The 21,228-nt window shown below is 45.7% G+C and overlaps 1 protein-coding gene across 11 annotated transcripts in view; it reads left to right on the top strand.

The window, feature by feature from the left end:
• CTNND2 (catenin delta 2) overlaps window positions 1–21,228 on the top strand; it is a 2,090,389-nt gene that overhangs the window by 1,136,773 nt on the left and 932,388 nt on the right. For all 11 annotated transcript variants that reach the window (XM_073678428.1, XM_073678425.1, XM_073678422.1 and 8 more), the window contains one exon: window positions 21,070–21,187. In XM_073678428.1, the coding sequence (XP_073534529.1) occupies window positions 21,070–21,187 (118 nt within the window). The remainder of the gene's footprint in view (window positions 1–21,069; window positions 21,188–21,228) is intronic.

Raw genomic sequence — 21,228 nt, 5'->3', positions numbered from 1 at the left:
GACACATCTTCGATCTTACTTACACAGTCGTCCAGAAGGGGAAAGTTTGCAAAGTTATTGTTCTCTGTTCGTCGTTTCCATAAAGGTAGTTTTTTTTTTAAAGCCTTCAGGTTTTCTTCTGCTTCCATGATGTTGACTCCACCACCCTGCTGCTCCCCGTTTTTCTTTACTTAGCTGCTTTTTTCTTGCCGTAATACATATTCTAACAGTCTATTCAGTAGGACTATCAGCTGTGTATCCACCAGACTTCTGCACAACACAACTGATGGTCCCAACCCCATTTATAAGGCAAGCAATCCCACTTATTAAACCTGACAGGGCACACCTGTGAAGTGAAAACCATTTCCGGTGACTACCTCTTGAAGCTCATCAAGAGAATGCCAAGAGTGTGCAAAGCAGTCATCAAAGCAAAAGGTGGCTACTTTGAAGAACCTAGAATATAAGACATATTTTCAGTTGTTTCACACTTTTTTTGTTAAGTATATAATTCCACATGTGTTAATTCATAGTTTTGATGCCTTCAGTGTGAATGTACAATTTTCATAGTCATGAAACATACAGAAAAATCTTTAAATGAGAAGGTGTGTCCAAACTTTTGGTTTGTACTGTATATACCTCCAATACGGTCACTGTGAACTCCACAATAACCCAAAAAAGATTATTAGCTGCCACCACCAGTTGTTTTTATAGGTTGACTGGACACTTGATAGGAACCCAAAACAGAGTAGTGGAACAAGAAACTCAAATAAGTTATAGTTGTTCACATAAAGGACTTGAAGAAACCAAAGAAGTTTAACAACAAAAATAAATATTCCAACAAACAATAAAAACATATTTAATCAAGTGTCAAAGTTGTACAGAATACATAGTGAAAACAATTCCATTTAAAATTAATATAAATATATAACCCTTATTTATATACTTTTAAGACTTTGCCCCTTGATTAAATATGTTTTTATTGTTTGTTTTATATTTGTGAAATAAAATTTATTGTTGGAATATTTATTTTTGTTGTTCAACTTCTTGGACACCTGATAGGTAGTGTACGGCTTCGGGGCACAGTTTACAGAATAAAAGGAATAGACCTATTACATTTTATATTTAATCCAAAACGATAGGCAATATTTATAAAAGAAATATAAGATTTTACAAAGGGGACAAAACAATACAGAATATACAGTTACATAAAATAAAACAGATAAAACAAAAGAAGCTTGCTATGCCGATCACAGAGATGATTCAGCTTGCGGATGGAAGCAATCTGATTGAAAACATCTGCTTAACGGGATCAAGCCTACACTGACATGTATCTTCCTTAGCATTGAACACAGATCATAATTTGTTTTGACCTTTTATCAGCACCTGAGTTACACCTTCACATCCCCCTGTGATAAACTCATGTGGCCGGGTTGTGGGCTATCCTCAGCCCTTCAGAATTTTATGAAATTCCCAACTTATGTGATAACTCCACTATGGATGATCGCAGAAGTTCGAGATCGCTGCCATATTTTTCATCGGGATTCTACCATTACCCAGTGACCAAACATGATATGGCTGTTGTCAGTTATCCCATCACTATTGAATTGTGGCTTACAGGCAATTGTCACAGTTATGAAAAATATGTATATACTTTTTCTATTCACCCTGAACCTTAAAATGTATGCCCCATCACTAAAGAGTTTCTACAAACTCCAATATTCAATATTTTCTTTCGGAGACATACGTCTGGGGCCAATGTAGTATTTCACTTACAGGAAACCACAGTGTTACTTGAATTCAAAATGCATTTCCTGGGGACAAAGAGGCTTCCACTTTGCTAGTTATGTGTAAACACATGCACCCTATTGTTGTCTAATCTGCTGAAAAGACCTTTTAAATCTCAACCTTCTACACAAAAGGCACTTGGGATTCAAAAGGACTTCCCGCATTTTAATTTCCTACTTCTTTAAGCTCATTGTACTAGCCTAGGAGATTGCAAGCTCTTGTTTCCTTTTTGGAAAAGGGAGAGGGGAGAAGGGAGGAGGTGAATGCTCATTCATTACAGTGGCTGCAGAGATTTTAATAATTCCTATGACAGTCTCTATATACTCACAGGATCTCGGTGCAGTCTGCCGTGTAAAGTCACATGTTTCTCCTCCACATCATGTCACTGTAAGGAGGGGAGATTTACTGAAGCGTTGTGTGAAGATCTGAGATTGTGTGTTGTAAATAATCACCTAGGCAGGTTAACGATGCAACAATATTTTATTCCCCACATCCATGGTAATACAATTCCAGGTAAATGGCCAAAATACAGATCTCTCAGTCCTCAAGTTTCCAACGTGGGATCTGTAGTTCCACTGACTTTGTTTCAGGCGATACTCACTGTCTCCCAACTTTTGGATAGCCCACAGATTTCGTATCTCCAGCCAGTATAGTTTGTAGCCAGAGTCCACAATCCTCCAGACAACAGATTAAACAATGGTATCCAGTAGCAACAGTCCTTTAAGAAAGTTTAAATCCCAACGACATATCCCACAACTGCAGCATGTTCATCAAGCCCAGTCTGTACTGATCTCCAAGACTCTATAAGCCATCCATCCATCCATGGTCCAGGTCCTCAGATTAGATCCTACCACTTCGACATCATTCCACCAACTCCTCACTAAACATGTGGCTTATTTTCTTCACTGGGATCAGCCCCCTGAATAGGCAGAACTGCTTTCACATCCCCCCAACCTCCCCCCAAAGCTAACTACGCATTAGTGGAGGTATTTTTCTCAGGTCAAACCCATGACCTGGGTGTGCATGTGAGACTCCCTGTGGAGATGGCTCTGCTGGATCTACTTTCAGCACTCACACAATGGGCCTAGTTGCTGTTCAAACAATGGTTTAAGTCTCCTGAGATGCTGATGAGAATATTGGAATGCTAGACACTTTACAAGTAAAATTAGTGTACATAAACTGTCGAGCAATGTGAAGACCCGGGGACTTCCGTGGGCGTAACGCTACTCAGACAACACAGGGTGAGGGTAAAACAGTGTGGAAATACTTTACTGAACCACAAAGCGGAAAATAAACACACAGATGGTACAACATTACACAGTCTCACCCTTCCTTCTCCACCCGCCTGGATAGAACAGCTGTGACTTTGGAGACTTCCAGGGCCGACTACCTCAATCAGTGGCCCCCCCGCTTCTGGCGTGTCCCGACATAAAGGAGGTGGTGGCAAGCTTAGGAATCTAGTAGTCCATCGAGGTACAAAGCCAGGAGACCCAAGGGTCCTACCCTGGCTTCTCCGAGAGTTTCCATGGGGCTAGGCGACCGGTGGGTCCCTCTTGGCAACTACAAATGTCTCCATGGGTTCTAAGTGACTGGTGGGTCCCTCCTAGCAACCCCAAAACAACATATCCATGGGGCCAGGTGACTTCTTTGTCCTATCCTGGACTCCCCAAAAGTATTTCATTTACTGAGATAATGAATTTTCTGTTTTCATTGGCTGTAAGCCATAATCATCAACATTAACAGAAATAAACACTTGAAATAGATCACTGTTTTTAATGACTCTATATAATATATGAGTTTCACTTTTGTATTGAAGAACTGAAATAAATTAACTTGTTGATGATATTATAACTAAGTGAAATGCACCTGTATAAGCAGAGCACCAGATAGCACCCACCCCACAGGCCGCCCCGGTGCACAGGCATATCATTATCTCCAAACTGAGAGTAAAGATCATACAAGTACCACAGGACGGATTTCTTCAACCAAGGTATCATTTTAATCGGTGTAATGTTGCCCACTTGACCATGATCTCTCTGCTTGTTAATGGAGCAGATCTGAATCTTTCCAGTCAGGGCTATATACCCTTAGGCTAGAATCATGTAGAATTCAAATCTGTGTCTCTTTGGATGCCATGCAATCCATCTGCTGTCCTGAAAGATGTCTATCTTTCTCCTTCTAAAGTCTTTCTGATGTTCCTTGATTCTCTGTCCCAAGTCTCTCTGCTACAGAAACACATTTCCCTTTTTAAGCACACATCCACAGGTCAAGGATCATTAGTCACATGTCAGAGGTAAAGGTGCCCGATTCAGCTATCATTGTTTTAGCCAATACATTTACATAGTTGGTATCACAGTGGCTGTTGTAAATAAACATCTAGGAGACCTTTAGTACAGTTTTTCATTAGCATAGTAAACATGATTGTTTCCAAAGGAATAGAATTCAACATTCAGGGTTATACAAATACTGGTCTGTTCTTATTGACCAGACACAAATACACAAAGATAATAGTGTAATTCTCTTGGATTAACAAATCTAAATGTCTGGCTTATTAAGATTTTACTCTGTATCATCACATTGCTCCCCCATTCTTAATTAGCCAGACATGACAGGATCTCAATAATCTTTCTCCACTTATTGGAGACAGTCCATCAGCATGTCTTTAAGCACAGACACGAATGTAAGAGGTCTCACTTTGCATCATCCAGTTTCCTCAGAGCATATTCCATGTCTTCCTTGCGAATAAACTCTACATGTAATTGAAGAAAACAGACTGGTATCTATTGTGTCCACATATGCCATCCTCTGCATCCTGTGGTTCCTGAATTAAATCCGATGAGTGTCGGTGGCCTGGTATTCAATCCGTTGAAGCTGGCACAGCTCCTGTAGTTACTGTTTCTTGTTGCTGCTATATATCCTCTCCGGTCTTCCTCCAAAGGCCGGCCTGGTGGGGTTGGACATGGTAGCTTCCAAAATCCGCTGTGTATACCTCACCTATGGTCGGCTGGGTCTGTCTACATGCCTCCCTGGTTGTGGAGCCCTTTGAACAGTGTGTGCTAACACCAGTCCCCTGCAGCTCCCCCAGCTCTGCTGGGCTGAGTAGTAGCTCACCGCTGCCACCAATATGTGAAGACCCGGGGTCTTCCGTGGGTGTGACACTACTCAGATAAGACAGGGTGAGGGTAAAACAGCGTGGCACTACTTTACTGAACCAAAAAGCGGCAATAAACACACAGAACAGTCCCAGCATATACCCAGGATGGTACAACATTACACAGTCTCACCCTTCCTTCTCCTTCCACCTGGGATATAAGGCTATGTGCCCACGATACAGAAATGAAGCAGAAAATTTCGGCAGCATTTCTGCATCTCCCTGGCAGAAAAAACGCATGCAGATTGTGCATGCGTTTTTCCTGCAGAATACATGCGGATCCACATGCGGATTCACATACGTTTCCGCATGCAGATTGACAAGCGCTTTCCAGGCGATAGCATCACTTGGAAAGTGCTTGACAACTAGGTCACACTGTATAAATCCATGCAAACGGCAAGGATTATACAGTGTGAACTGTAAAAATTAAAACAAAGCTATACTCACCCCCGAGGCCCCGGCGTGTGCTGCAGCGCTCGTTCCTGTCTGGTTCCCGGCTGCCGGCATATCGCGAGACAGAGCGGTGAAGGGCCTGCGGTCACATGACTGTGACGTCACCGCAGGTCCTTCAGCGATGCCGGCATGCAGAGAAGCCTTCGGAAAGGTGAGTATAAACTTTATTTGTTATTTTATTCTTTTTTTTACAGGTACAATGGTACCCAGGTCTGGATGAGAGTCTCCTCTCCTCCAGAACTGGGTACCATCCGCACATAGAGACGCATAGAAGCCGCTTGTACAAATGTACAGTTGCGGTTTCTATGCGTCTCAATGCAAGTCAATGGCGGGAGTTCCGCTGCGCTTCCGCAAAATTAAATGACATGCTGCGGATTTTTGTACGCAGCATAAACGCTGAGGAAAAATCCGCAGCATGTGCATAAAACATGCGGAATCCCCTTGGGGACCATGGGGGGCGGATTACCTAGCGTTTCACAAGCGTTTACGCTGCGGAAATTCCGCAGCATAAACGCTTGAAAAACGCTACGTGGGCACCCAGCCTAACAGCTAATGTACTAATGTAATACATCAGGCCATATCTCGGTTTCAAATTGTTTAGAGCATATATTCTATGTTATACAGGCATCATCCACAGTAAAATAGAAATTCTTCTGTTACTAAGCTGATACAGCAGGAGAGATCTCAGTTTGAAACACAAACATAACTTCTGTTACTGGATGGGCTACTCCACTCCCTTTCTTTGGCAGCCGCACAGCGGTACACCTTGTAGATGAGGACCAGAAAGATCATGCGCTCCAGTGGATGGCAAGTGCTGCATCAAGTGGCCCATCCTCCTCTTTCTCCACCATAACATCATACACAGTACAGTCCTCAGAGTTGGCACCCCAATTACCCTTGTTTCCACCCACGTCACAACTCTCCAATCACCCAAGGGAGCGTTGTAGGGAACCACAGATGGGTGAGTCTGCAGAGCTGTTCACACATATTATGCCATGGGCATCAGAAGTCTGCTCCAAAGATTCACAGACTCAAGAGGTGGAAAGCATCTGCACCAATGCCCAAATTTTTTTTGGGTTGGATCCGGGGCAGGACAAGTTAGAGTCTAAGCAGCATCCTGACCCTCGTCACTAGACGTTAATCCCTTGGGGAGGAGAAGACCCTGATGAGACTCAGTTACCTGAGACTCACGCGGACTGTACTGTGCTGTCAGGGCAGGAAGTGGAGGCGGGTGACTCTCAGGGTGAGGACTGGGAGAACATAGAGGATGAGGTTGTAGATCCCACTTGGTGTGAATCCTGAGGCATGCAGCTGAGTAGCTCATCTGAGGAGGTGTAGGAGGAGGAAGACTAAGAGATTACGTTGCGCCCTATGGCACAGACACGGAGTGATGCAACCACAACGAGCACTCCATCCTTAACCACTTAACTGTGGCTGTGCCTAGCAGCGGTCGCGGGGCTGAAGCTCGCAGGAACAGCAAGGGTTGCCTAGCCTGGGCCTTTTTGACACCACAAAGGATGGGCCAACTCGCGATGTCTGCCACCTTTGCAAAAATGCAATAATTTGACTACATGCATGAACCTTCACCTGCGCAATCAACATGCGTTACTCTGGCAATCTCACTGCGATAAAATGCGGACCAGCGGACCTCACCATCTATCGGTCGCCCCATCAACCGCATCTGCTGCTTCTTCCTCTGTTACCTTGCCAAGTGTTATCACACAGGTCTCCGATCGCAGAACCTCCATTTGTTTAACCGCTCTAGCTGCAGCCAGCCCTCAGTCCCACAGTTGTGGTCACGTAAAAGATTGTATCCTCCTACACATGACAAAGCTAAGAGCTTGAACTTCACCATCTCTAATCTGTTGGCCACGTAAATGCTGCCTTTCCGCCTGGTAGATACAGACTGTTTCCAAAAGCCGATGGATGTCGCAGTCCCCCAGTACCAGTTGCCCAGTCGCCATTACTTCTCTAAGAGAGCTGTGCCTGCACTACACTAGCTTGTCGCAGACAACATCACCCATTCCTTGACTAAATCTATGTCTGCCAGGATGCATTTCACCACAGATACATGGACAAGTAAACATGGCCAGGGGCGTTACATGTCACTGACTAAGCACTGGGTGACTCTGGTGGCTGTGGGGGCAGGCGGGAAAGGAGTTGCTCCTCAAGTCTTGGAATCATCAAGGCTTGCAGGTCAAACCTCTGTATTTCACATTTTCTCCACTGATTCTGCCTCCTCCACCTCCTTTAGGGCCTCCACCCTCAACCTCTGCCTTAATGAGACACACATTTCAACAGTGCAGAGTGAATCCCCACCACCTCCACACTGCGCAGCCAGGGCTCATCACAATCAGGCAGTCTTAAAATTAATATGCCTTGGAAATTGCAGTCATACAGCTGAAGAGCTGTAGACAGCTATTCAGGCCAAGTTTGAGCAATGGCTTAACCTGGAGCCAGGGAAGGCCGTGTGCGATAACACTGCGAACCTGGTGGTGGCCCTACGCCAAGACAAGCTCACACATGTGCCTTGCATGGCTTACATCCTCATCCTGGTGGTACAGCGATTCACATTCCTCAGGTCATCAACTTGCATCGATACAGAGGTCTTTGTTCATGTCATTTAACTGGTTAATATGCAGTATACCAACATGGTGGACACAGTAACAAGCCCTGACGCAGTATATCATCTCGTATAGTCTGAACCAACGCAATTCGGACGTGGGGCATATCACATTTGCGGAGTGGGCACAGATTAAAGACCTCTGCACCCTTCTGCACAGTTTTGAAATGGCTGCTAAGATGATTAGCATCACTATTCCAGTCATCTACATGCTGGAGCAGACTTTGAACAGCCTGCGGGAGTAGGTGGTGGTCCCAGAGGAAGAGGAGGAAGCAGAGTGTTTGGACCCTTTTACATATTGGTCTTCAAAAATTGAAGAGTGACCTGAGCTCGCCTGTAATGCCTTGGAGGTTTTATCATACCCAGCAGCCAGCGTTCTCTCAGAACGTGTCTTCAGCACTGCTGGTGGTGTCCTGATGGATAAGCTCAGCCGGCTGTCCCCTGAAAGTGTATACCACCTAACTTTCATTAAGATGAACAATTCATGGATTTCCAAGGACTTTTGTAACCCAATCACAGACTGTACAGACTAGGCAATGTTGTAGCTTTTAGTGTGCTGCATTAATATTGCGTAATTGCAGTCTGTGATATCTGTAGCATGGTTTCTCTACCTGCTGTTGCTGCAGCTGCAGATATTAACAATAATTTTTGGAAATGTGAAGACTAATGGTTGGGTCTCCATCTGCTGTGTTGACTGTAGTGGAAGAGGTGTCGGTCCTAATTATACTAGTTCTACTCAATTGATGCCACTTTGGTGGTGTCAGCCCCTAATTTTGGGAACTGTGAACACTCCTTGTTGGGTTCCCATCTGCTCTTTTAGCTGTAGTGGAAGAGGTGTCATTCCTAATTATACTAGTTCTACTCTGGTGAAATTGATGCTACTTTTGGTGGTGTCAGCCCCTAATTTTGGTAAATGTGAACACTCCTGGTTGGGTCTCCATCTGCTGGGTTGACTGTAGTGGAAGAAGTGTCAGTCTTAATTATACTGTTTCTACTCTGGTGAAATTGATGCTAATTTTGGTGGTGTCAGCCCCTAATTTTGGGAAATGTGAGCACTCCTGGTTGGGTCTCCATCTGCTGGGTTGACTGTAGTGGAAGAAGTGTCAGTCTTAATTATACTTTTTCTACTCTGGTGAAAGTGATGCCACTTTGGTGGTGTCAACCCCTAATTTTTGTAAATGTGAACACTCCTGGTTGGGTCTCCATCTGCTGGGTTGGCTGTAGTAGAAGAGGTGTAGATCCTAATTATACTAGTTCTACTCTACTGAAGTTGACGCAACTTTGTTGGTGTCAGCCCCTAATTTTTGGAAATCGGGAGACTCCTGATGTGTGTTGTTTGTAGCAGTAGGACTCCTAGACCAGCATGCATCTACTTACTTTCAGTCAACTACCTGTGTTACTATCCTTACATTTTTGTACCAATAGTACTCTATAAAATTGATGCTTGTGCTACCTGATTGTGACAAAGCAGAAAAGTGGCTTGAGCTGTTGTATGTAATATCAGGGATCCCAGTACAGCAGGCCTATACCGATCTCTCACCCACCCCGTATTAATTTGAAGTTCAATTCAAAGCTGTAAATGCTGGCCCAGACCCTGATATCCTCATGCATGGCCCATGGCTGATTGCTGCTGTACCATTATAAAATTTGTACTGTGGGTCAATTGAGACCACTTTCCTGGTGTTTGCCCCTAAGTTGATCTGTTTTGGCAGCTTTTGGACCCGTTTGAAGGTGTTGGGTGTCGGTTTGGTGTTGCCTCTCATTGAATCCAATAGGGTTCGGTACGTTTGGCGATTTATTCGACGAATATCGGGAAGTTCACCAAACTGGAACGAACCGAACATTGAAAGGTTCGCTCATCTCTAGTTATGACCCTGGCCCAGTGGCACACCAATCCTGCATCCAGATAGTTTCCCAGCAACACATCTTCTGGTAGATGCCGCATTGCTCCTACCTCCACCATTCCATGACTGACCCTTTGAATGTTCAAACATTCTCCTCCAGCTATGTTGACTAACATATAGGCTGCCGGGAACAATACATTGGTCCTGTACTAAATGTTCTTTGATCAATGTGACTGAGGCTCTGGAGTCACGGAGCTCCACAGCCTCCACACCCTCTACCCCGACCGGCTGGAGATGCTGGTTAATGGACTCTGAGGTGTCCCATCTAGTCCGGGACACTTGTCCTGGTATCACATATGCCTCTTCTTCTTCCGGTCAGTTTAGTGGGATTCTCTCACCCTCAGGATTCCAGACCCATTGCAGCACACTGTTTACTGATTGGGGACGCATATGATTAGGGCTAGAACGTTCCCTACATTCCCTAGCAAAGTGTCCCATGCGTCCACAGTTATGGCAGCTTAGCCCTCCTTGCCCCAACATGGGCCGTACTTGAGGGCTTGGGAAACATTCCTCTTTATGAAGTCTGAAATCCCCGTAGTTCCTCCTCTGGCCGGTCCATGGGTCTCGCTGGCCTCCCTGTAACATCCTGTTTCCGACTTGGTGGGGCTGTACTTCCATGCAGAACAGGTCTATTATCAGACCAATCATCAGACAATCTTGCAGCATCAGGCTGAGTGGATTTCTATCTGCCACCCATTCTCTTAAGTGAACTGGGAACTTGGACATAAATTGTTCCAGCGTGAATGTATCCAAGACATGTTCTGCTTCTCGAGCCCTCAGTACTTCTATCCACCAAGTGTATGCCGTACATAGTGTGTTGGCAAACTCCTGATGTGTGTGAGCAGCAGGCTTGTCAGTCTCCCAAAACTTCCTCCAGTAGGTTTCATGTGTGACTGCATACCTCTCTAGTAATGCCCTGCGTATGGTATAGTAACATCTCTGTTCCCCAGAAGACAAGTTATTAAAAGCTTCTCTTGCTTTTCCGATCAAGCCATTCACTGACTGACATTTCATTCAGCAGGCAGAGGTTTTCAAGTATTCGGCGATGTTCATCAATATTCGAGGTGTCCTCATTGAACTGTGGTATATCCCAGTACCTTAAAGATGGTCCCTCTCTCCGGGTATCCACTGTCATTTGCGCTAGGGTGTGTGGGGGTACTGCTACATCCACACCCAGATATTTGCTTAACACAGCCTCTTGCTTTATCTCTGTGGCCCACTCTCCTAGCGTGTCCAGCATCCACTGAAACTCAGTCGGTCGATCCTCCGTCATCTGGATGACAGCCCTGGGCTGTTGTCCCTCATTCACGTCTGAACTGACCTCCTCATGTGGTTTATTTACGGTCCCAATCATCCAAGCATTGCATTAGGGTTGCCCGATTGTCCTCCAGCAACCACTCTAGTTCTCTCTCACAGCAAAGGGCTCTCAGCTCCTCCTTCTTGAACCTTTTGCCGATGGAATCTGCCATCTCTTCTGCCAAGTCACCTCTCAGTAACTTTCCCTGGTGTTAGGAGGGCGGTTGCAGACAACTGTATTAAAATGGAACGCAGCCGACCCTGTGGTCCGCAATGCAGCCTGGAAGGCTGCTGCCGAACACTTTCCGGGTGGAAAGGAAGCGGCAACTTAAATACTAAACCCTTCCGTGTTTCTCCACACAGGACGGGTATAGCGGTACGCTCTATCTCCGTTAACTGCACGGGAGATGAGCGTCCGGAGACGCACCTAACTGATTAACCCCTCCGTGTTAATGCACACGGAGCGGGTATAATGGTTCACACAATCTCCAAGAACCGCAGGGAGACGTGTGACCAAGGGGAAAAGCAGTAGCCCTGTCTTCGATACAGGCGCTACTGTAGCACCCCGAGGACTCGGCTGCTACAGGGGTATTGCACCTCGAACCAGAGGTGTGGTATTCCACTCCCGGGTAAGGATGGAGTGTGGAACAGAGCTCAGACTACTGCATGCACTACACTCACCCCATTTCCGGGGGACAGAACAACGGTACTCCCACTAGGAAGATGTGCAGGTACGACAGCGTCTGTCCCCAGCTGAAGTGGGGAGGGGGGGAGGAATATCCCTGTAGTGTAGGAGCAGATAGGGGAGGTACTCTGGGTATAGCTAGGAGCCCATTGGGTGCTAGTCACCTGGGCTCACACATAGAGGGAGTATATAAGGTGGGCACCATCTGGAGACAGGGTCTGTTCCGTGGAGAGAGGAGTTCAGCCAGAGAGGGCTGACAGGGAGCTGTGGCTCCGGCTGGGCCCAGCTCCAGGGCCAGGCCTGAAGCAGAGAGAAGGAGGCAGAAAGGCCCAGAGACGCAAGGAGAGAGGGAACCCTGAGATCCCACAGGAGAACGAAAAGGGTGAAGGGTTGGCAGAGAAGGGTACCGGATCCCAAACTGGTAGAGGCTAATCATCCTCAGCCAGGAACCGGAGGTCGTGGTCAAGCTTTGGCACGACCCTCACCACATCCACCAGGAAGGCATACCACGCATAGGGCCAGGGAAGCCAGGAAAGGTTTCACCACCAAGAGGCCCGAGGGAGCCGGACATAGGTGGGTCCCTGGTGAGAACGGCCAGTAGGAAGGAAGAGAGGGGAGCTCTGGACCACGCTCTGGAACTACCTGGGAGTTGGCCGAGTCCCTGACCTGGTGGACGCAGCATGACTCGGGTGGTCCTTACTGTGCACAAGCGACCGGATAAAGAACAGTGAGTAAAGCTTTTGAAACTGCACTTCAAGCCTCCGTGTTTCGTGGTCACACCTGCACCTTCAGTACTGGGACACCCGCACCATCACTCCCCTCATCCAACTCACAATAGCTGCCCTGAGGCCATACCCCTCCCGTTGGGGGTTATACCATCCACGCTGCACAATCCTACCACCGGCCTCAGCGGTCTGCCCTGCAGCGGCAGCTCCATAGCTGCATTCAACGGGTGGCGTAGTCGAACAATACAGTATCATCTGCCAAACACTGCCTCCTAGTTTGACACCCTGGGCACGGACCGGGTCACCGCCACGAGGACTACTACTCCTATTCAGATCCGGCTCCGGGTATCCCCTGAACATGGCCCAGGGGGCGCGTCACTACCCTGTAGGGATTGGCGCTAAGATGCGTGTGACTCACGCCGATGGGTAAGTGCCCTCTGCCGCAGGACGCACCTAACTGATTAACCCCTCCGTGTTAATGCACACGGAGCGGGTATAACGGTTCACACAATCTCCAAGAACCGCAGGGAGACGTGTGACCAAGGGGAAAAGCAGTAGCCCTGTCTTCGATACAGGCGCTACCCTGTAGGGATTGGCGCTAAGATGCGTGTGACTCACGCCGACGGGTAAGTGCCCTCTGCCGGCGTGCTACCGGACAGAGGAGTGTTTCTCCACGTGGTCCTGCAGGCTGCTCGAGGTGTAAGGCGACCCCCACTGACAGAGTGAGTCTGCAAGGTGAAGCTACCTGCCTACTTTCACTAGCCTGCCTCTATGGAGCTAACCTGCCTAGCAGAAACTACACGTGGAGCACAGACGTCCACACACCAGCATCATGCTCTATGATCTGAGCGCGTCGCCATGTTTGTGGGCGGGCCTTTTAAAGATTAAGCCCTGCCAATCAGGCGGTGCCAGGTCACTAGGTCAGGTGGGTGCCAACCCACCAATCATGATCTGCCAGGTCACGGACATGCTCAGTGTGAGAAATCCTGGACTTAGATTCCACAAGCCCTGTCTCCCTCTGCAACCCAGGCTTAACATTGCTAGGCACAACTACCTGGGAGATAAACGGTGCTCGCGGACCAGCTAGGCGTTGAGGCTGACGGCGATGCTGAGCAGCATAAGCCGTGGCTGGACCAAAATGGGAGACCACAGAAGGTCCTGGACCCATTTTGAATCCAGCACCAGACCGACGCCTAACACCTGGTATGCTGTCCAGAGGTAGATGATCCCACCTGCTGCCATCACTTGTGAAGATCTAAGATTGTGGGTTGTAAATAATCACCTAGGCAGGTTAACAATCCAACAATATTTTATTCCTCACATCCATGGTAATACAACAATTCCAGGTAAATGGCCAAATACAGTTCTCTCAGTCCTCAAGCTTCCAATCTGGGATCTGTAGTTCCACTGATTTTGTATCAGGTGATAATTAACTGTCTCCCAACTCTTGGTTGGCCCACAGATTTCGTATCTCCAGCCATTATAGTCTGTAGCCAGAGTCCTCGATTATCCAGACAACAGATAAAATGATGGAAGCACAGGTATCCTGTAGCAACAGTCCTTTAAGAAAGTTTAAATCCCAATGACATATCTCACAACTGTAGCACGTTCATCCAGCCTAGTCGGTACTGATATCCAAGACTCCATAAGCCATCGATTCATCCATGGTCCAGGTCCTCAGATTAGATCCTACTCCTTTGACATCATTCCACCAACTCCTCACTAAAAATGTGGCTTCTTTACTTCTTTACTTGGATCAGCCCCCTGAATGGGCAGAACTGTTGTCATCATCCCCCACCAAAGCTAACTGCGCATTAGTTGAGGTATTTTTTCTCATGTCGAACCCATCACCTGGATCTGCATGTGAGATGCCCTGTGGTGACTGCTCTGGTGGATTCACTTTCAACACTCACGCAATTGGCCTAGTCACTGTTTGAACAATGATTTAAGGCTATTGAGATACCGATGAGATTACTGGAATTCGGGACACTTTACAAGTAAAATTAGCAGAACATTAATAAAACACAGCAAGCAAAACTCTAATAAAACATAATATCGACAGAAACTGAGCTCTGTGCTGGAAAAGTCTCATAGTCTTTAGTAAATGGGCATCTCTTCACACATTATAAACTCAGGTAGTGTCAACAAGTAGAAGAAACAAGTTCCGGAAATGCTGCCAAAGGAACACACTCGTGCCCACACCAAACCTGCATTTATGGTATATGCTCTTTTGAGTAATTATGTCCTGCCTGCTCTCTTCAAGGAAGATGTTGTCAGCCTACATGCGCCGTGCATCCAGGGCCAGCATTAGGGAAAGGCAAACTGGGCATTTGCCTAGGGCCCCCACTCTCACAGGGGCCCCCAGCCAGGGCATGCCACTAATAGCGGCAGACCACATGGCCGCTATGAGGCCCATGAGCCAGGGAGGCCCAGTGTTAGCGCCCGCTCCGGGCCCCGTACCTGGCATTGCACATTCAACTGTATCAGCATCGTAATGATGGAGGAGGGAGAGCTATGTGATGCTCTCTTTCCAGTGGGTGCGATTATGTCACTTCATCGCTATGTCAGGCAGTGGAGCTACTGAGGAAATGCGGTGCAGAGACCGGAGCAACGGGGGAATGGGGAGAGGTGAGTATTGTATTTTTTTAAATATGATGTCCATAATACTGGAGGACTATGGAGTATACATTATCCTATGTGGGGTCTATATTATACCATATCGGGGCTGCATTATACTATATGGGGGCTGTATTATACTATATGGGGGCTGTATTGTACTATATGGGGGCTGAATTATACTATATAGAGGCTGCATTATACCATATAGGGGCTGCATTATATGCATTATACTATATGGGGGCCGTAGTATACTATATGTGGGCTGCATTTTACTATATATGGGCAGCATTATACTATATGGAGCTGCATTATACTATATGGGGGCTGCATTGTACCATATGAACGTTGCATTATACCATATGGGGCTATACAGGATCTGTATTATAATACTCTATCAAGGACTATGTGCTGTACATTATACTATATGAACTATAGGGGCTGCATTATACTCTATCAAGGACTATGGGGTGTGTAGTATACTATGAGGATTATGGGGTGCATTATACTGTATGGAGGACTATAGGGAGTGCATTATACTGTATAGAGGACTATGGGGAGTGCATTATACTGTATGGAGAACCATGCGGAATGTATTATACTATATGAAGGACTATGAGAGTGCATTGTACTATATGAAGGACTATGGGGGGTGCATTATACAATATGGAGGACTGCGGGGTGAATTATACTATATCGAGGACTATGGGGTGCATTATACTATGTGGAAGACTATGATGTGGAAGACTTTGAGGTGAATTATACTAAATGAGCAAAATGCTGCCTATTCATTGAGTGATTAGATTGTTTATGCCGCAATAAAAATCATTGTTCTCAGCAGCACATTGGCCAGTGAAAATTGCAGATATGCTGCTGATCACATGATGCTGTATGGGGACATATTGATCTATTAGTGATTGTTATCCAGAGTAAAGAGGCCAGGAAACAAGTGCCGAACTACTTCAGTATTTTCTATAACGCTCGTTTAATGGCTTGAACTCAGCTCATGTAAATTCAACTGAAGCTTGGCAACCTCGCACACGTGCTCAGCTTAGTGGTTCAGCAGTTTCTCAAAACCTACCCAGGTCTGCCTGAGCTACTTGTGAAAGTAAGCAGGGTGTGTGCCAATTTCCATGAGTCAGCTACAACTTTCTCCGCTCTGGCAGTGCTGCAGCAGCGTTTGCAACTTCCAGCTCACTGACTGGTCTGTTGGCAAGGCTTTGTTGGTCACACTTCTAGACCCACACTATAAGGAGAACTTTACATCTCTCTTTCCCGTCGTGGAGAGGTCTAATAAAATGTTGCAATACCAGAAGGCCCTAGTTGAAAAATTATTTAAAAAATTCCTATCTAACAATACTGGCGGCAGAAGTCACAGTTCCTTGGACAACCAAGGAGTACAGATGAGGGAGACCAATACCAGATGCAGCAGATTCAGGGTAACACTCTCAAGAGTTCGGACCGTTTTCTCAGACCCTCCCACCTCCCAGGTCCTGTTGCGTGGGTTTCTCTGACGAGGAGGGAAACGTTTTGGAAGATGCTGAAAGAGTAATTTGCCGACCGTACCAGCGTCCTCCATAATTCCTCTTATTACTATTGGGTATCCAAGGTGGACATGTAGCATGAACTGTCTTTCTGTGCCTTGGAGATCCGCTAGCGTTTTGTCACAGTGGGTTTTTAGTGCCGCCGGGGGTATAATAGCTGAAAATGCTGACAGCCTGACTCTTATCAAAATGAACAAGGGCTGGATTGGCTCAGACTTCTCAATAACACTGGATAACAGCTGTGGAATTTAAACTCAAATCCATAATTTTTTTTCTGACCTATTCACTGGCACCCCTTCCCACCCAGACAAGGGTATACACTTCAGGATTTTGACTTCTTTATGTCGTCCTTTTCCTTCTCCTCCACCACCACCACCATATCAACAGGGTGATCATCATGCAATCCCACATTAATTTTTTTAAGGGTGTTTATGATGCCCGCATTAACAATTTTTAGAGGCTTATTTCTAACATTCTTTGATATTTATGTATACCCATCAAGGGTAAATGTTTTTCAGCCTATGCACTTAATGCATGAGCATTACCAGTCTAGGATACCCACTCCTTAATAATTGGAAAAAAATGCTTTTCTGAGGTTCCAACTTCTAGCTGAGGGAACATTTTTGGAAACCAAAAGAGCCGGTGGGTTATATTAGTGTATGACTCCGTGCCTTGTTGTGGGTTGTCAGGTGGTCATTAGTGTTGAGCAAGAGTGCTCGTTTAACCCTTTAATCGAGCATGCTCGGGTGTTCGATTAAAGCTGCCGTGGCTGCTTGTGATGCAGCTGTCTAACCGGTGTAACATATGCAGCCACGGACGCTCAAACCTAAATGCCGAGCACACCACAAATACTGGGTGAACACCTGAGCGCGCTTGACGCTAGTGCTCATCACATAGTGATAAAAAGGATAAAAAGCATAGTGCATAAAGGATTTGACCGTCGATACAGGAGACTTTGTATATTAAGTACAGTAATTGCCTTTCTTTTGCGTTTTCTAAACATATGGTACATACCAGCCTAGTTTCTCTAGACTCCTGCAGTTAAAGAACCTTTGGTGACATCATCGTCACATGACTGTGATGTCACCAAAGATGTTTTTTAGCAGTCTTAATCTAAAAGAAATGCTTGGGGCCCCGAAGAGAATGGAACCCCTGAGCAATTGCCCAGTTTTCACTCCCCCACCCAAGGCTTCAGATGAACCAGTGCAGGGTCATAGGAGTCTCTCTGTTTCATGTTGATGTGATTATCTTTCATTTTTAACCACCTGAATTATTAGTTTTTTACCCCTAAACTTAAGTTTCTTTTTTTTTTTTGTTGCTTACATGTCACCTGCCTGGTCATAGTTATAGTGACTGTTTCAGTTGGGATCTCTGTATATTCATTCTATGGAGTGTTTAATTAATTATTAGCCACATATAGACTAAGTAATTGAATTGTTTTTTTCATTGCGGTATTCCAGGAATCTATCTTTTTATTCTTCCATCTTTTCATTCCATTGACTTAACTGTTTGAAGGCTTGATTTTGAGGTGTATATTTTGGGGTACAAATAAATTATATCCTAAGCTTTATTACTTTCTACTGAAGAATAAAAGCCCCAGGTATTCTAGCATTGTTTGCTTTGCGCCATTCTTCAAGCTGCATGTATAACATGATGTAATCTATATTTTGCAGATTGTTACTATCATTGCCATAGCAACGGCATTTTTTTTTTGTGTTTTATATCTCTGGACAAGAAAAACAAGTTTTTATAAATAAAATAATTGAGTGTTTATGGTGTCATTTTCTAAGAGCCAAAACTTTTTTATTTTTCCAACAAACATTGATGAAAAAACAAAGGAGTTAATAAACTTTATGCAACAGGTAAATAAAGGTGTAGTATTTAAAAAATTTCATTGTACCTCAAATAACTATTGGCTTGCAGGTGCCGAGTATAGGATTTTCTTGTATTCCTTAAGGCACTGTGCAGATTGCAGATATTAATTAGTCAGTAAAAATTTCCCAAAATATAACACTGACTAAAGGCTTTAATAAATGCCGTTTCATTCCACAACCATAGGGTGGCATTATAAAAAATGTGTCCGACTGTATAAGAAAGTTTGCTGCCCATTGCTCTAAAGCTAGAAAAGGCTACTTGACTGCCTACTACCACAATACACTCTTATGGCCTCTGCCAGGTGATTGTAGTTCTTTCTGTACATCTAACGTACAGTGGGGAAAATAAGTATTTGATACACTGCAGATTTTGCAAATTCTCCCACCTACAAAGAATGGAGAGATCTGTAATTGTTATCATAGTTACACTTCAACTATAAGAGACAGAATCTTAAAAAAAAATCTAGAAAATCACATTGTATGATTGTTACATAATTAATTAGAATTTTATTGCATGAAATAAGTACCGTATTTTTCGGACTATAAGATGTACTTTTTTTCTCCAAAATTTTGGAGGGAAGTGGGGAGTGCATCTTATAGTCCGAATATATACACCGTATATACTGTGGCTATGGGTGTGGGGGGGTGTGGGGAGCGGCAGCGGCTGAGGAGCGGGGCACTGGAGGCAGTAGCCCATGGGCGTGGGAAGCAGTGAATATGCATTTTCCTTAATAGCTCACACACTGTACCCGCAGCGCGGCTTCTACTTCGGCTCTGCGGTTATGTGTGCCCGCTATTAAAGACCATGAATATTCACTACAACCCACTCCCATGGGCATGGGAAGTAATGAATATTCATGCTCTTTAATAGCAGGTACACGAGACCGCAGAGCCGCAGCAGGAGCCGCGCTGCGGGTACAGTGTGCACGCTATTAATGTGAGTGAATGGTCACTGCTCCCCACGTCCTATAGTCTTGGCGTGGGGAGCAGTGACTATAACGGCACAGCATCTCACTGTGTGAGGGCGCGTGGCAGTAACGCCATGTGTGGCTCACACAGTGAGATCAGTGTTGGCAGCAGAGCAGGATGCAGTGGTGGTGCAGAGAAGAGGTGAGTATAATTGTTTATTTTTTGTGTGCAGCGTGATGGAGATCAGGGGGTGCCAAGCATACCAGGAAGAGGGATGAGGGGTGCCATGCATACCAGGAAGAGGGATGGGGGGGCCATACATACCAGGAAAAGGGATGAGAGGTGCCATGCATACCAGGAAGAGGGATGAGGATTCTCATGCATACTAGGAAGAGGGATGAGGTGGGGGGCATACATACCAGGAAGAGGGATGAGAGGGGCCATATATACTAGGAAGAGGGATGAGGGGGGCCATATATACCAGGAAGATGGATGAAGGGTGCCATGCATACCAGGATGAGGGATAAGGGGTGTCATACGTAACAGGAAGAGGGATGAAGGGTGCCATACATACCCGGATGAGGGATGAAGGGTGCCTTGCATACCAGAAAGCGGGTTGAGGGGTGCCATGCATACCAGGAAGAGGGATGAGGGTGCCCATGCATACCAGGATGAGGGGTGCATTGCATATCAGGATGAGGGAGACCATGCATACTTGGGTGAGGGATGAGGGGTGCCTTGCAAACCAGGATGAGGGTGCCATGCATACCAGGATGAGGGGTGCCTTGCATACCAGGATGGGGATCAGTGGGTGCCATGCATACCAGGATGTGGATGAGGGTGCCATGCACACCATGATGGGGGATTGGGTTGCCATGCATACCAGGATGAGGGATTGGGGTGCCATGCATACCAGGGTGGGGCATTGGGGTTCCATGCATATCAGGATGGTGATGAGGGCCACTTAAAACAGGAAGAAGGGGGCCATATATACCAGGATTGGGGATATTAACAGAATTGGTCAGCAGCAGACCACATCCCCCTTAACAGTGCATCATGACCACATTTTTTGCTAAAAAAAATAATTATATTCTCCTCCTCTAAAACCTAGGTGCGTCTTATGGTCTGGTGCGTCTTATAGTCTGAAAAATATGGTACATTAGATTAAAGTTGTCTGAACTCGCCGATTTCAGTATGATCAGCAGACAGTCTAATGTGTATGGGGGTCTTCTGACTTGTTTCGAGGTAGAAAAAAGTTCAGTCTTGTGGATTTCCATTGGCTGATCCTTTTGTTCTCGACCTAAGATAACCTATGTTAGAAGAATCTGGCAATGGGTCTCTATGAGAGAACACAGATGGGTGACTTAATTGTCAGTTGTACCATCATTCAGCCGTATGCTGTCTAATATGTATGGGGCATTTAGCCAAAATTTACAAAGAAAACTAGAATTACTGTATTTTGAGAAAAAAAAGTTGCTTAGTTTGACACTACAAGATTTTCTTATGAATTTTGATTTTTTTGCAGGAATGTGAGCTCTGCTGGAGAGGAGGCTCGCAGAAGAATGAGAGAGTGTGATGGACTGACTGATGCTTTGCTCTTTGTCATCCAGTCTGCACTGGGAAGCAATGAAATAGATAGTAAGGTGTGTTTGCTACAATGTTGAAATAAAAATATGCCAGCCCA

Source organism: Phyllobates terribilis, unplaced genomic scaffold, assembly GCF_046119375.1.
Source record: "Phyllobates terribilis strain yellow unplaced genomic scaffold, ASM4611937v1 Scaffold_4__5_contigs__length_816908805, whole genome shotgun sequence".
NCBI classification, from domain to species: Eukaryota; Metazoa; Chordata; class Amphibia; order Anura; family Dendrobatidae; genus Phyllobates; species Phyllobates terribilis.
Note: the sequence above shows the minus strand (reverse complement) of the source record. Positions and strands in the feature narration are given on the sequence as shown.